Source organism: Ursus maritimus, unplaced genomic scaffold, assembly GCF_017311325.1.
Source record: "Ursus maritimus isolate PB19 unplaced genomic scaffold, ASM1731132v1 scaffold_7, whole genome shotgun sequence".
Classification (NCBI taxonomy): Eukaryota; Metazoa; Chordata; class Mammalia; order Carnivora; family Ursidae; genus Ursus; species Ursus maritimus.
The window spans coordinates 50,731,207-50,746,549 of NW_024426885.1; the positions used below are offsets into that span (position 1 = coordinate 50,731,207).

Below are 15,343 nucleotides of genomic sequence, written 5' to 3' on the forward strand. Positions count from 1 at the left end.
AGTCACATACAGAAAAATCACATCTTATCCTTGTTACTATAATGTGGTATCCTGGCCTTACCTCCCAAGAAAGTTCCTGGGCCTGCTTAAAAACATCCAAATCCTCTTCAGTAACGGTATCCTTGTTTCCAATCACATTTATATCTGTACTTTCTTGTTTGATGCTTATTTTGATTTCAGTATCTGTTATTTAAAACCAGCAGAAAGTGCATTCACTGACTTGAATCATGAGTAACCACCATATATTACCAAAATGGCACCAAATTAGCATAGTGGGCAAATAGGGATATTTTTCTAAGCTTTATAAGCTTTTATGTCTAAGCACTGCTCCAAGATCCAGCAGTACCCTTTCCCTGCTGTACCCAAATTTTTATTTGAATTACCACTATCATCTTTTTATAGTTTCAACAAATAAATGAGGGAAAGTAAGAGCAATACAAAGCAAAATCATATTTTTCAACCGAGATTAGAAGTTATATCAATGTTTAGTTATAGAATTCCCATTATCCCTTTTGAGATTAAAAAAAACAAACAAACTACCGCTTTGTCGAAATGACACATTTTTGTTTTTTGGTTTTTTTTTTTTTTTTTTGGTTTTATAAAGGGTAGCAAATGTAACGGGCCAATTTGTTAAATGAAATCATGAAATCCGTTTTCTCCCTACGGTGAATATACACACAGACACACTCACACCCAAAAGCACACTTCACAGAATCACAGATCAGGCTTTGTGGAGAAGGAAGCAGGATGAACTTGGTCATGAGAAAGCAATGGAGCAGAGGGAGCGGAAATGAGGAGCTGAACCCCCCCTGCGGGAAGCACTGACGGCACGGAAGCAAGCGGCGCCGTGGCTGAGGGGGCGGCATGGCGGAGGACATGGCAGAAGCGTGACAGTGGCTACTCATGCGGGACTACAAAGCCAGAAGCAACACTATGGAGGCATCTGGGGGTCCTAGTGTCACTACGGATGGAAATAAATAATAAAAGGTGGGAGAGTATTAGTTGGAAAAAAAACAACATTTTGGAGGTTTAGTCAGCATTAGAAAAAGGTCAAAGTTTCACTGCTTCTGTATGAAAGTGAAGTGAGAACAAGAGAAATAGCTAAGACCTATGTGACAAATAGGAATTGATTGATTTATTTTTTTCGGGGTTGGGGAGAAAGGGACGGGACGCAGGTTTGGTTGGAGCTTTGACCTTTTGCTTACCATCATCCTGATCAGGTTTAATCCTTCCGTCTGTCAAGCTCCCCTTCCCTGGTGAGGGGGTCCCCATCTGAGGGGTCACTTTATATTTTAATCTGCCTAGCATCCTGTGCTTTTTAAGGAAAGTTGTTCGCTTGAAGTGAGCAATTGCTTTAAAAATACGTCCTCTAGCCATCCCCCAGCTAGAGGAGGAGGAGTGAGCAATAAACCTACTTCTAATATCTCTTTTTCCAAAGAAATGGGCTTTAGATTTTGCCGTGGAAGATAATTCAGTTTTACGACGCATACGTTTGGGTGGTGCATAACTTGGGTGTCCCTTTTTTCGAGACTGTCCCTGAGTGGTATAGATATGAGAGAGTCCATCAAAGAGTGCCTTCAGCTGGCTGTTCTTAGTCAGACTGCTAAAGGAGGGCACACTGGACTGGCTAGAAGAACTCTGGGGAGAGGTAGAAGAAGTGGAGGTGCTGGACTTTTGTGAACTGGGGCTCTGACCAGAGATGGGGGTTGGGGGTGGAAGTGAAGAAGGTGGAGGTTTTAGCTTTTGTGTGGTACCTGTAGCCAACACATGAGAAGTGCATGACTGTTTCTGAGAGACCTTTTTCCTTGGACGATAGTGCTTTGAAAAGTCTATTATTTCACCTCGTGATCTGCGACCATCAGGTGATGGTGTAAAAAACTTAGTAAGGCCATCAATGAGCCCTTTGGTTTTCTTGTTAACTTTAAGTGTAGAGGCAGAAATGTAGGTGGAGGTGGTGGTGATTTTGGTGGTGGCACCAGGCCGAGTGGGGTCTGTAACAGCCAATCTGCTGCTTGAGTCCTTCCCAGATGCAGCATGACCAGATGAAGGTGTGGTACAGACTTTAGTCTTTTGACCCCTACCAGGTGACCCCCTTCCTGTGAATGCATTCATGGATCCTTCATCACTGGTTACAGACCTAGGCAAAAATTTAGAGAATAGTATCAGCATTTAATAATAGAATTATAAAGGTATCTAAAACAAATTTATAGCAACTAGATGCATTCAATGTGCTTAAACTTAAGAGCTGAACTGCAACCCTAAGAACTGTGTCTGTGTGTGCACCTCCATTTGGTGTTTCTCTGTTCAAACGGGAAGTGGCCACTACATGTGCATGTCGTGATTCTCCCAGGGCCCTTCCAGGAGGACTGGAAGAAGCCACGTGGACCCAGGGGCAATAGAAGTAAGACAATTTTTGAAGCAACTCAAAGAACATGCAATGCTTTCATTATACTTAAATAAAAATGGTAGCCCCTGTGTGGTCACAAGTCATTATGATTTCCTATGTCTTTTAAAAAGTATTAAAGGACATAAGTCGTTAAGCATTATCTAGAAGTGAAAGAATAAGCTCATCTAATCTCTAGTGAGAAGCAATTTTAACTCAATTGGAAAATTTATATAAATAGAATTTGAGTAAGTCTATAAATTAGTACTTTGTTGTTGTTAAAGAAAACACTGAAGATATCCTCTTCCTCTCGGCAGTTTATGCTTAGGATGATAAGATAACCAATAATACTCTCTAAGTAGAGGAGACAATTAATTACAGCATAAAATATTGCTGAAAAAAGGACAACAATAGCAAAAACTGAAGAAATGATTAAAGAAAAGCTACAGCGGGTCAGACATGACATGGAAAGTCTGGTGAAGAAGCAGCACATTAACCATGGTCATTATCAGATACTTGGCATCAGAATCTTTATACACTACTTCAGCTCATTTGAGGCTGGTCCTGCCCATCCAGCTGTGTGGTCAATAGAGACCAGAGGCCACTCTACAACCACAGCTGCTTAGAACAACAGCAGCTGCCTGCCTTCACCTCAGGCTAGGGCTTGGAAAGCTACCCATTTTGCAGCAGAATTTTATACAATAGAAACATTTGCATGTGAATTATGGCAGTGCTGGGGCCCAAGAATGCACTTTAAAAATTATCAATTTAGCTGAAGGCTCATAATGAAGAAATGGAAGCCTGAAAATGATATGATATTCCATTATAAAAATATCTTAATTACAAATAGAAGAGCACATTTTAGTGGTCATCCTGTACACTAATGAACAATTTCAGCAGTCAGCTGCAGCGGATTCTGGTGCAGAGCAACTGGGCGAGCTCCTGGGCTCACGTGAGGCAGCTCCGCCGCCAGGAGCTCTGCCCAACACCAGTGATACAGCCGAATCAGGTTAACACTGGAGATCTCTAGTGTCACAGTGAGGGTTACCAATAAGCAATCATCCGAGCTAAAATGTTTCCCATTAGAATGCTGCATTTGGACTGTATCTGGAATCGATTGCCCAGAAAGGATAAGATGCTTATAAAGCATGTAAAAAGGAAAACTCCCTAGACCGTCTTAAAAATTCCTAAGCTCAAAGGACAATTTTGGACAAACAAAAAGTTAGGACTGGTGCCAGATGCAATTTTCAGCTGTGTCCTTTGTTTAGAAAGTTTATATCCTAATTTGGTTTTTTTAATTGGGCCCTGAGGATACAGTCCCATTTTGAGAACAATGCTTACACAGGATGAATGCAAAAACATATAATTTCTACTTCAAATGATGCTAATATGAAAGATTTTATTCATAAATGTTTCATGTTTGCCTCGAGAAATTAACAAAAATTCCATTTAAAAATGTCCACCAGTTAAAGGGCTTTCATAAAAAAACTCTATAAAGGAATGTGCATTTTCTACTTCTCCGCTGGGAAACAGAGGTGCAGGAGAAGATAGGTTTTTCTGAGAGTAGGTAAGGTAGTGAACTGCTTCAGATAAAATTAGGGGGAGAGTAGCAAGTAAGTAAGATATCTGGTGTTTTGTTCACAGTGTGTGCAGAGCATCTGTTCATTTCTACAGCACAATGACCCTTTCATGAAGCTTAGAGAGGCGGGTGATGGTTTTATTGATAGAACTCCTTTAGATATGCAACTCCCTATTTGAATTGATAGTCAATTCTATATTCCAAAGGTTTAAAAAAACCCATCCATTTCTCCCCTTATCTCTCCTCTACTTCTCTAAGTTAAACTCCTGCTAAATAATGCTCTACTGGGCCTTAATGGCAACTATACTGACACAGGCTAGTAGAAACGAGATTATCATAGTACCCGTGCAGGCCACCGCGAACATACTATTTCATATGTATGTCTGCACACATGTGCACAGATCAAATGGTTCTGTCTAACTCTGTGTGTGCAAACATGAGAACAGTCATTTACAGGTTTCTCAGGGGCTCCTATTTCATATAAGGGATCTTAAATGCTGTAATACTAAATTAGCACCAGCAAAGAGAAGTACTTTTTTCTAAAATGCTATCTGGGGTGACAAAAGAGAACTCACTCATGGATGTGAATAAATCCCTCTCGTTTTAAAATCCCCATAAAAATATTTATATAATTAAGCTTTTCTAATGCTTAGCCAGTAATAAAGTAGGCAGAATGATTGTTTCCAATTCTTACATTCTGCTTCCATCCTGCTGCATCAGATACTGCCAACAGAAGATCCCCAAATGCCAATTGTAATTAAAAATGTTATTTTCAAAAAATTTCCACAGCTTATGCAAAAGGAGAACTATTCCTCAACCCGTGAGTTTATAAAATGATGCTAAAAAGTTAATGGAATCTAAGGGGGTTACAATCGCCTATATTTTAAAGCACAACATAAAAGATTTCTTTTGATAAGATCTCAACCTACAACAATCGTTGCTTTAATTTATTTTTCGGTCGTCCAATGGGTTTTGCATATCGTCGTTTTATTTGTGCAGCTTTCTCATGAAGCAGTTTTCTTCCCTTTTTCTTTGGTCTGCAGACTTGGCAAATCCACATCCCTGAATTAATATATATATGAGAAAAATATTTTAATGTTTCATTTTAGGAGAAGATATTAAATATAAACTGCAGCTGAAATAAGCTGCCCAAGGGTGCCTGTATGCAGAACTTTATTCCAGAAGGTAGGTCATTCCCTTGTGTCATCCTCCTCAGGGAGCCGTCATTAAAGGTTAATTTCCATTTCCACCCCCCCGGGGTCAAGGTGATGAGAGGGCTGCCCCTATCTCCAAACCCTTCTGTGAGGCTTTTTGCAACATGTCACCAAACCTCCCTCCACCACATAAACACACAGGAAAACCCAATCCTGTCAGATATATCTTTCGAATAGAGGGACACATTTTCAAGTCAATTGGTTTTTGGAATTTCGGGGAAAAAAAATTGTTTTATTTCTTTCTGGAAATCTTCCACACAGAAAGAAAGAAAGAAAGAAAGAAAGAAAGAAAGAAAGAAAGAAAGAAAGAAAGAAAGAAAGAATCAGTATAAAAAATAATTTTTGAATTAAAACAGAATTTTTAAGTACTCTGGAGCTGCAATAATTAAAACTATACGTCTGGCATAGGGAAATAGGTAACTGGACAAGAACTTTTAGACCAAAACAACTAAAGCCTATAGAAAAGTTGAGCATATCAAAAGGTCATATTTCAAGTCAGTGGGGAAAGGATGAAATGACTCAGTGAAGTGGTGATAGAACAAACAGCCATCTATACGGAAGGAAAATAATTACTTCTTATCCTTTTTAAAAATAAATTCTGGGCAGATGAATATTGTGACAAATTAAATGTTACAAGTATCAGGAAAAATATATGGATATTTATTTAATTTAGCATGACTGGCATTTAAGACTGAAGCCATAAAGACAAAGATTCACAGATTGGACTACATAAAATTATAAAGAGCTTCTACAAATCAGTAAGAAAAAGGTGAAAACACCAAGAGAAAAATGATTAATGGGTAAAAACAAGCATTTTACAAAGATGATATACAAACAGCCAATAACCAAACACAAAATGCTTTCAGTCTCACTGCTTAAAGTAAAAAATTATCAGACATCTTTTTTTCTATTATCAAACTGGTAAAAATTTTAAATAATAGCATTGTATTTCACTGAGTCTGAGACACTACTGACTATAAAAAGCATCCAATTTAAAAAAAATGTGTCTAGGCTTAATGAAATATAGTAACGGTGAGTGTTGGGCATAATACAGGGAAACAGGTATTCTCACACACTGGTGGTCGGTCTGAAAACTGATACAACTTTTCATGTACATAGCCTTTGATCCAGCAATTCCTCCCCTAGGAATTTATCTTAAGGAAATAATTGTGGATGGAAAAAATTGAAAACATTTGTAATGTCCACCATAGGGGATTGGTTAAATAAGTTATGGTTTGTTTATACATGGGGTTGCAAAATCAAGTTATGTTCAGGAACCACCCAGGGATAATGCATGTGACTGAAGCAAGCTGGAATTCAAGACAAGAGGGAGGAGTGAGATTGGAGCAAGTTTGAACATGCATACTCCACCTAAAGGACGCAAATTCAAAATTTTAAAAATATTGTACCAGCTCGCCTATAATGCATTTAGAGAAGTCTTAACATAGATGTATGTTTTCTCAACAAAGCCTACCTATGGCCCACAGTCACTGGGTGTGTAACCCCTCTCTATACTATGGAGTTCTCTGCACTCATTAAAAACTGTTTAGGAGAACATTTAATGATATGGGGATGTTAGTATCATAAAGATGGAAAAGACATAAGATTACAACATGTATAGAATGTCCCATTTCTTTTTTAAAAAGTGTGTAGGGAACTGGGAAGGAATTTCTGATTATTCTTCATACGCCTTTTTGTCAATCTGTATTTACTAAATCTTCCACAATAAGAAATGGATAAATTTTGTAAAGGAACAGTTATTTTTAATGTTTAATGTATTATAAGATGAGGAAAAGGAGGCTGAGCTAGGCTTACTTACACAACAAATAAAAGACAAAAATCCATATGTCATATGGATATATCCAGATAAAATAGTTCAGATGCTCATGTCGTAGGACTTTGGAGACATCATTACAACCATTATGGAAAATATGTAATTTCTCACCTCTGACCACAGTACTGAATAATATGGAGAATGTTCTGAACTTCTGACCTACCTAATCTAAATTTATTCTAATAAGGGAATGGTTTTGGGAGAGGAATGCTCTTCTTTATCCCTGTGTCTGAATTAGAGTCTTTATTATATACATTACCCGAAAACTAAAAGCTTTTACACTCCTCTGTTCACAACCTGTGCCAAACCCACAGGAATAAGGAAGGTGGGAGGGATGGATAAAGCTCATGGAATCTGTATACCTCTGGGCTGGACAAGGCTAATGAGTATGTAATAAAACACATTTTTACTATGGTTTAAAAGTTCACCTTTTGGCATTCTGGAAAGTGGGGGGTCACAGCACTCCATATGGAATCCTCTATCACAGGAGTCACAAAAAAGCATATTATCCTGTAAGATAACATATTAGAGAGTTAATTAAGACTGAAATCAGCTATAAAAGGTCACAAATTCTTATCTTATCTGATGAACAATAATAAAATATAATGGAGGGGTAGCACAATCTCTGCTGAAATCTGGTATCTCCTGTGTTTAAATCTTTGAAAATAGCAACAGTCTACAAAGATGAAAAATCTTAACACTGAAAGCTCGCCATTTACCTGGAGGTGGACTACTGAAGGCCGTACTCACCGCATTTTTGCCTTGGATTCTACATGCACTGCACGTCTTGCATTCAATACACTGCCACCTTAAGGCCTTTACGTTTGTTGTTAGTTCAGGACAAAATTTCAAACAGGACGGGTGTCCTAGAAGAACAAAAAGCAAATTGCTTTATGGGAATGTGGCTTTAGATTTTTTTCAACTCTCATTCCCTCATACTTAATAGAGAGTGATAATGTCAGTTAACGACCTGAAGAACTTGAAAACACAAAAAAGATCAGAGAGTCTACTTCCCTTTCTGCCTTTCTTCCCCCCCCTGTATATAACTGAGTGACTATACAAATGTTTCCCTAAGAGAAATTTGGGCAATTTATACCAGTTCCCATCACAAGTCTTGGAGACCTTGAAGATAACGTGTGCTCCAACCATGTTCTCATTCCTGTGCCTTCGGCGCATCTCCTTCCTGCCCTGGCCCTCCTCATCAACCACCATTTACGCAAAGTTTGCCGGTTTGCTGGACTGTGAGGAGAGTATGAAGTTCAAATAATTCCTGGTCTGTGTAATGAAATCATAAAACTTAAAATGACAGCTAAATAAAAAAACGGGCTGCTTAACAATACAATTGCAAATGCAAAAAAAAAAAAAAATTCTACAGCGAATATCCCATTGCTGGGATATACAAAGATGATACTGTTGCCACCTTGCCCCTGGGTCCCTGAATTTAAATTTTGGAAGTAGAGGCAGAAATCATGAATTTGAGAGTTAAGAAGTTGGCAGATCCAGGTCAAATGGAATATGCCAAGAAGCAACACCCCCAGCAGGATTCCCCCATTTTTTTGAGTGTCCAGCTTTTTCACACTGTTTTGGGCATACTTTTCATCTAGCTTCGCTCACATCACGGAGGAAAAGTGGAGATCCTGAGGGGCAACGCCATTCAAGGAAGCCACCCAGGCTACACTGAGTCACAGATTCCTCCAAAAGGCTTAGGGAGTGTGAACCTACATTCTTTGGAAGACAGTTCAGTTTAAAATGTGATGGTCTTTTATCACACAGACCTGAGATCTCTAAACTTGATTTTATTTTTCTAAATCTGGTCTTAAAATAGTAAGAACATTAGTAAATCCCATGTGAAAGAACTTATAACCAAGCTGCAAAAGAAACCTGAGGGTAATAAAAAAAGCAGATTCTGCAATTTCAAAACTGTTTTATAATTTCCTGACTTTGGCAGGCTCATTGTTTAAATATGTATTTTGGGTTTCTGCCAAAAAGGTCCTCCTCCCTAAAGCTTAACAGGTGCTTCATAAAATTCCACCCACTAGGAGAGTTGGCTTTTTGAAGTAAAAACATTCAAAATCAATCATCAATACCGTTAATAAAAGCACACTATTCCTGAGTTAAAAAAAAAAAAACCCCAAACATCTGTATTTAAGATGTTGAGCAAATAAAATGTTGTCATAAGATTACAACCTCAGGCTGCAGAGACACCCAGGCAGATGCATTTAACCTGTGACACCATTCTTTTGTAAGGGCTCCTCTCATTCAAATGAGTAGTACAGGGGGAGGTAGTTGGAATATATAAAAATGGTATCAATCACCTCTTTCTGTTCAGGAACAGCAAATAAAGACAGCTTGCTGGTCTACTTTAAGAAGAATACTCTGAAGGGGGAGGGGAGAGATCTACTTTGATCAAGGTTCCCCCACCCTTGGCCGCTTATATAGTTAGGGGGTAAGAACTCAAGTTTTAAAGAACAGCAATTTAAATTCCACCCTTAAAATAGGTCCCATCAGCTTAAAAGTATACCATTTACTTCTCTTTTCCCCCTTTTTATTACTTCCTGTAAGTCATACATCACTAGCACATATGACCTCAATTTCATGCACTAAATTTTTTTCTACGTTTAAATCTGCTTTTGTACTCTGTAGTTTAATATTCAGTAACTAAGGTAATTCACATCCTATTATAGTTTACTATTTATTCTCACAGAGATCCTATGGAAAATACTCTAATAATTGCACATTTTGAAAATTAATGGATCTTCAGCAACTGTCAATCAAAAGCAAGGAATATTCTTCCTCTTACCACTTTCTCTCACTTTAAGCAGCATTATATCTCTAAACTACCATTTAAGCTACCTTGTCAAATTCTAAAATCTTCAGCCTATCTTTCCTTTAGGCAGCAATCTTACCTTTATTTAGCTCAAGAGAATTGGCCATAGATCCCTTCCAGCTCTAAATTTCTATGACTCTGTAAAGGATGCTGAGGGATGAAGAAACATTGCCATTTTATTTTCTCACGACCACTTTAAATTAACACAGAAGACTGTAACTGAGTCTTGATATAGCACTACACAATTACAGTAATCAGATAAAGAACAAAAATGCTACTGATAATGAAATTCCTTACCTCCCATTTAACCATTCCATAAACTCAACAACTCCCTCTAAAATGTAGGATCTCTCTGCTGACACAATTTGTGGTGGTTTGTCTTTCTGGAGTTTTACTTTTGTGACGTGCAGTTTGTCAGATCTGAGAGCATAATATGTATTTATTCACTCATTCATTCTTATTACAAACACATATGAAGCACTAGTCGCTTACAGTAGTTTTATCTAACTAAACCAAAGGAATACTGTTTAAAATTAAACAAGTACCAATGAAACCACAAACCAGTAAAAATAATTTTTGGAGGAAATACTGTGGGAGAAAAAAAAAAACATAGGTTCTGTAGTAGACAGAATAATGCCCCCCAAAGATGTCTATGCCATAATCCCTGTAACCTGTATCTATATTACCTGAAACGTTAAACAGGACTTTGCAGGTATGACTAAGGGTACGACCTTAAGACAAGAAAATTATCCTGGGTCATCTGGGTAGAGCCAATCTAATCATGAGTACTTAAAAGCAGAGAATCTTTTCCAGATGGGTTAGTAAAAAGAGATGAAAAAGGGAGGATGTGAAAGACTCCACCCAGCTTTGTTAGCTTTGAAGATGGGAGAGAGACCAGAAACCATGAAATATGAGTGGCCTTTAGAAGCAGGGAATGTCATTCACCTAACAGCCAGCAAGAAACTGGGGTCTTGGCACAGCTAACATCATACTCAGTGAGGCTTTAGGGGTGCCTGGCTGGCTCAGTCAGTGAGGCATGCAACTCTCGGTCACAGGGCCATGAAATCTGAGCCCCATGTTGGGGAGAGAGTTTACTTAAAAAATAAATAAATAAAATCTTAAAAACAAAAACTGAAAGCTTTATCCTTAACATCAAGAATAAGACAAGAATATCTACTCTCATCACTTTTATTCAACAGAGTACTGGAAGTCCTAGTCACAGCAATCAGACAAGAAAAAGGAATAAAGGCGTCCAATTGGTAAGAAAAAAGTAACACTTTCACTATTTGTAGATGACATGATAGTCTATATAGAAAACCCAAAAACTCCCCCCTAAAACTACTAGCACTAATAAATGAGTTAAATGAAGTCACGGGATACAAAAATCAATCTACAGGAATCTGTTGCATTTCTATATGCCAATAATGAACCAGCAGAAAGAGAAATTAAGAAAACAATCCCATTTATGGGGCGCCTGGGTGGCACAGCGGTTAAGCGTCTGCCTTCGGCTCAGGGCGTGATCCCGGCGTTCTGGGATCGAGCCCCACATCAGGCTCTTCCGCTATGAGCCTGCTTCTTCCTCTCCCACTCCCCCTGCTTGTGTTCCCTCTCTCGCTGGCTGTCTCTATCTCTGTTGAATGAATAAATAAAATAAAATCTTAAAAAAAAAAAAAAAGGTAAAAAAAAAAAAAAGAAAAAAGAAAACAATCCCATTTACAACTGAACCAAAAATAAACTTAACCAAGGAGGTGAAAGACCTATACTCTGAAAACTATAAAACATCAATGAAAGAAATTCAAGACGATGCAAAGAAATGGAAAGATATTCCATGCTCGTGGGTTGGGGAACAAATATTGTTAAAATGTCCATATAACCCAAAGCAATCTACAGATTTAACGCAATTCCTATCAAAATACCAAGAGCATTTTTTCCCAGAACTAGAACAAACAATCCTAAAATCTGTATGGAACCATAAAAGATCCTGAATGGCCAAAGCAATCTTATAAAAGAGAAACAAACCTGGAGGTATCACAATTCTAGATTAGTTATACTACAAGCCTGCAGTAATGAAAACAGTACGGTACTGGCACAAAAACAGACACATAGATCAATGGAACAGGAAAAAAAGCCCAGAAACAAACCCACAATTATATGGTCAATTGATCATCGACAAAGGAGGCAACAATATGCAATAAGAAAAAGACAGTTTCCTCAACAAATGGTGCTGGGAAAACTGGACAGCTCCATGCAAAAGAATGAAGCTGGTCCACTTTCTTACACCACTGACAAAAATAAGCTCAAAATGGATTAAGGACCTAAATGTGAGGCCTGAAACCATACAAACCCTAGAAGAAAGCACAGGCAGCACCTTCTCTGACACTGGCTGTAGCAACTTTTTTCTAGATGTGTTTCCTGAGGCAAGGGAAATATAAGCAAAATTAAGCCACCGGGACTAAATGAAAATAAAAAGCTTCTGCACAGCGAAGGAATCAATCAACGGCACTAAAAGACAAGCTACTGAATGGGAGAAGATATTTGCAAAAGACATATCAGATAAAGGGTTAGTATCCAAAACATATAAAGAACTTATAAAACTCAACACCCAAAAAACAAATAATCCAATTAAAAATGGGCAGAAGACATGAACAGACATTTCTCCAAAGACAACATACAGATGGCCAGCAGTTACATGAAAAGATGCTCATCACTTCTCAGGGAAATGCAAATCAAAACTACATGAGGTATCACTTCACACCTGTCAGAATGGCTAAAATAAAAAACACAAGAAACAACAAGTGTTGGTGAAGATGTGGAGAAAAAAGAACCCTTGTGCACTGTTTGTGGGAATGCTAACTGGTGCAGCCACTGTGGAAAACAGTATGGAGATTCCTCAAAAAATTAAAAATAGAACCACCATATGATCCAGTAATTGCACTATTGTGCATTTACCCAAAGAATCAAAACACTAATTCAAAAGGATATCTGCACCCTGATGTTTATAGCAGCATTATTCACAACAGCCAAATTATGGAAGCAGCCTAAGTGTCCACTGCAGATGAATGGATAAAGGTGTGTGTGTGTGTGTTGGAGTATTATTCAGCCATAAAAAAGAATGAAATCTTGCCATTTGCAATGATATGGACAGATCTAGAGAGTATAATGCTAAGTGAAATCAGTCAGTCAGAGAATGACAAATACCATATGATTTCATTCCTATGTGGAATTTAAGAAACAAAGGGGGGGGGGGAATAAAGACAGACAAGCCAAAAATAGACTCTTAACTATATACAGAACAAACAGATGGTTACCAGAGGGGAGGTGGGTGGGGGATGGGTGAAATAGGTGAAGGGGATTAAGAGTACACTTATCTTGATAGAGCACTGAGTCACTGAGTTGTTGACTCACTATATTGTACACCTGAAACTAACATAACACTGTACGTTAACTACATGGAATTAAAATTTAAAATATATATACATACAAACATACATACACACACATAATATTCACATTAGCTTCATGGTGAAAGAGCTTCCCAAATGTATGGAGGGAGATGATACAGAGAGCCTCTGGTGATTGATCCTGAGTTGAGAAAGCACATTCACAGCAGCATCAGGGAAGAAATCCAGACTGGGTTCCTGAGGAGCAGAGAGGTAAATTCTTTGGACATTTTTTATTTACCTCTACTGGATTAGATCCCATTTTATCTATCTTGTGTGTTTTTTTCTAAATGTCAAGAAACATTATCTTGGAATATAACTTTGCTATCTTTATAAGGAGATGACTTTCTGAAATGATATATACAAGCATTTGTTTAAAAAAATAAAGGAAAGAAGGAAGGAAAGAAAATGGGGATCTTGGTCCTACAAACACAAGGAAGTGAGTTCCGTCAACAACTGTGGTAATTGGCTATAGCAGAAATGGAAAACTAATGAACACTCTGACATTGGGTGCCTCAGACTGGCTATCTGACCAATCATCTGTCCATCTGAGATGCCATAAGGAAAAGGACAAACATTTCAGATCATACAGTCTAGCAGGAAAGAGACACATTAAATTAAGAATTAGAATCAATGTCTGACAAGGCTGGTTCAGAGATATAGATGAATCTAGCAGGAGATCAGAGGAAGGGCTTCCTAAAGAAGAAACCCATAGGATGAGTGGCATTAGATGGGAAAAGGTGGGAGAAGCTAGCATGTGCTGAGGGAGAGGGGGACATGGCGCATTCACAGAGGAAAGGTGCAGTATTACCAGTGTGCACAATATTGGGGGGGGGGGGGTTGTGATGCAGAATAGAGTTAACAGGAGCCCAGCCAGAAGAGGGTTTGGGGGCTATATTCAAGAATTTGAATTTTTCCTAAGGGTAATTGGTAGCCACTAAAATAAATCTGCGAATAGATTTTGAAGTTTAAAAAATTCACTTAGCCTGCAGCATGGAAAATGGATGAGGGGAAAGAGGGTCAAGATTAGATTTAGGTTATTGTAACAGCAGATCTGAGTGGTTCTGGTAGGAGTGTGTGGATATATTGAGGATGTGGGATATAGATTAGGACATACAATCAATATATTTTTGGTGATTTCTTGGTGTGAGAGACAGGACAGAGGATGGCTTGTGGAAATGAGTGGCCAGTGGGGTGCCATTTGCTGAAACTGGAAATCCCTAAGGAGAAGAAAGAGGTTAGTTTGCTGAGATTTCTACTGTTACTGCAGTGTTCGCTGTTTTGGGGCGGCAGACGTACTGCAAGGTTGACAGGCTGTTTGGGATACTTAACTCTGAGAAGCCTATGGGGCGTCCAAGTGGAGAAATTCTGAAGGCATTTACATCTAAGGATCTGGAGCTCAGGGGAAGCTATGAGGCAGAGTAAGAAACACAGGGCTAAGGACAGAAGCCTGAAGAAACATTTAGGGGATGGAGAGAGACAAAGGAGCAAACAAAACATGTGTGAAAGGAAGTGATGATAGAACACACAGAGAATATGGGATCACAGAAGCCACAGGAAAAGAATGGTTAAGGAAAGAGATTTTCCACAGGCCAAATAGGGCTGGGGACTATCTGGTGTGAACTGAAAGATGTACGCTAGAGTCTGATACGGACTGAAAAGTGACCTTTAAATTTTGCCACATGCACGTCACTGGTAATCCCGACCTGCACAATTTCAGTGAAATAAAAGACCGGGCGCAAGGTTTCTGCTTCCTGTTTCTCCGCTTGGATGGTCAGTCCAGTGCAGACTATTGGAAGGTGGGGCTCACCAATCCTTCCTTCCTTGACCTATGTATTCCTCTTTGGATTCCATCTTTAAGTTTCTCTCTAGTCAAGGGTCTCCCTCCCAACCTGCTCATTCAAGCCTTGTCTACACAGCGTGAAGCTGGGTAACTAGACAACCAACCCCCGAGGCATTTTCGCACAGTGACCTTAAGAAACTAGTGATTTTGTAAATATACCTATTTATCTGCATACCACACCTACCAGCTGACTCTGGGAGCAGACAGCAGGCCAGTTTTGTTC

At 38.7% G+C, this 15,343-nt stretch overlaps 1 protein-coding gene across 2 annotated transcripts in view; it reads right to left on the reverse strand.

Annotated features, from left to right (window-relative positions):
- The window catches only part of KAT6B (lysine acetyltransferase 6B), a 178,046-nt gene that overhangs the window by 46,159 nt on the left and 116,544 nt on the right, over positions 1-15,343 (reverse strand). For both annotated transcript variants that reach the window (XM_040624814.1, XM_040624813.1), the window contains exons 5-9: positions 7,761-7,876; positions 7,439-7,520; positions 4,892-5,024; positions 1,206-2,137; positions 62-183 (exon numbers count right to left, since the gene is read on the reverse strand). In XM_040624814.1, the coding sequence (XP_040480748.1) occupies positions 62-183; positions 1,206-2,137; positions 4,892-5,024; positions 7,439-7,520; positions 7,761-7,876 (1,385 nt within the window). The remainder of the gene's footprint in view (positions 1-61; positions 184-1,205; positions 2,138-4,891; positions 5,025-7,438; positions 7,521-7,760; positions 7,877-15,343) is intronic.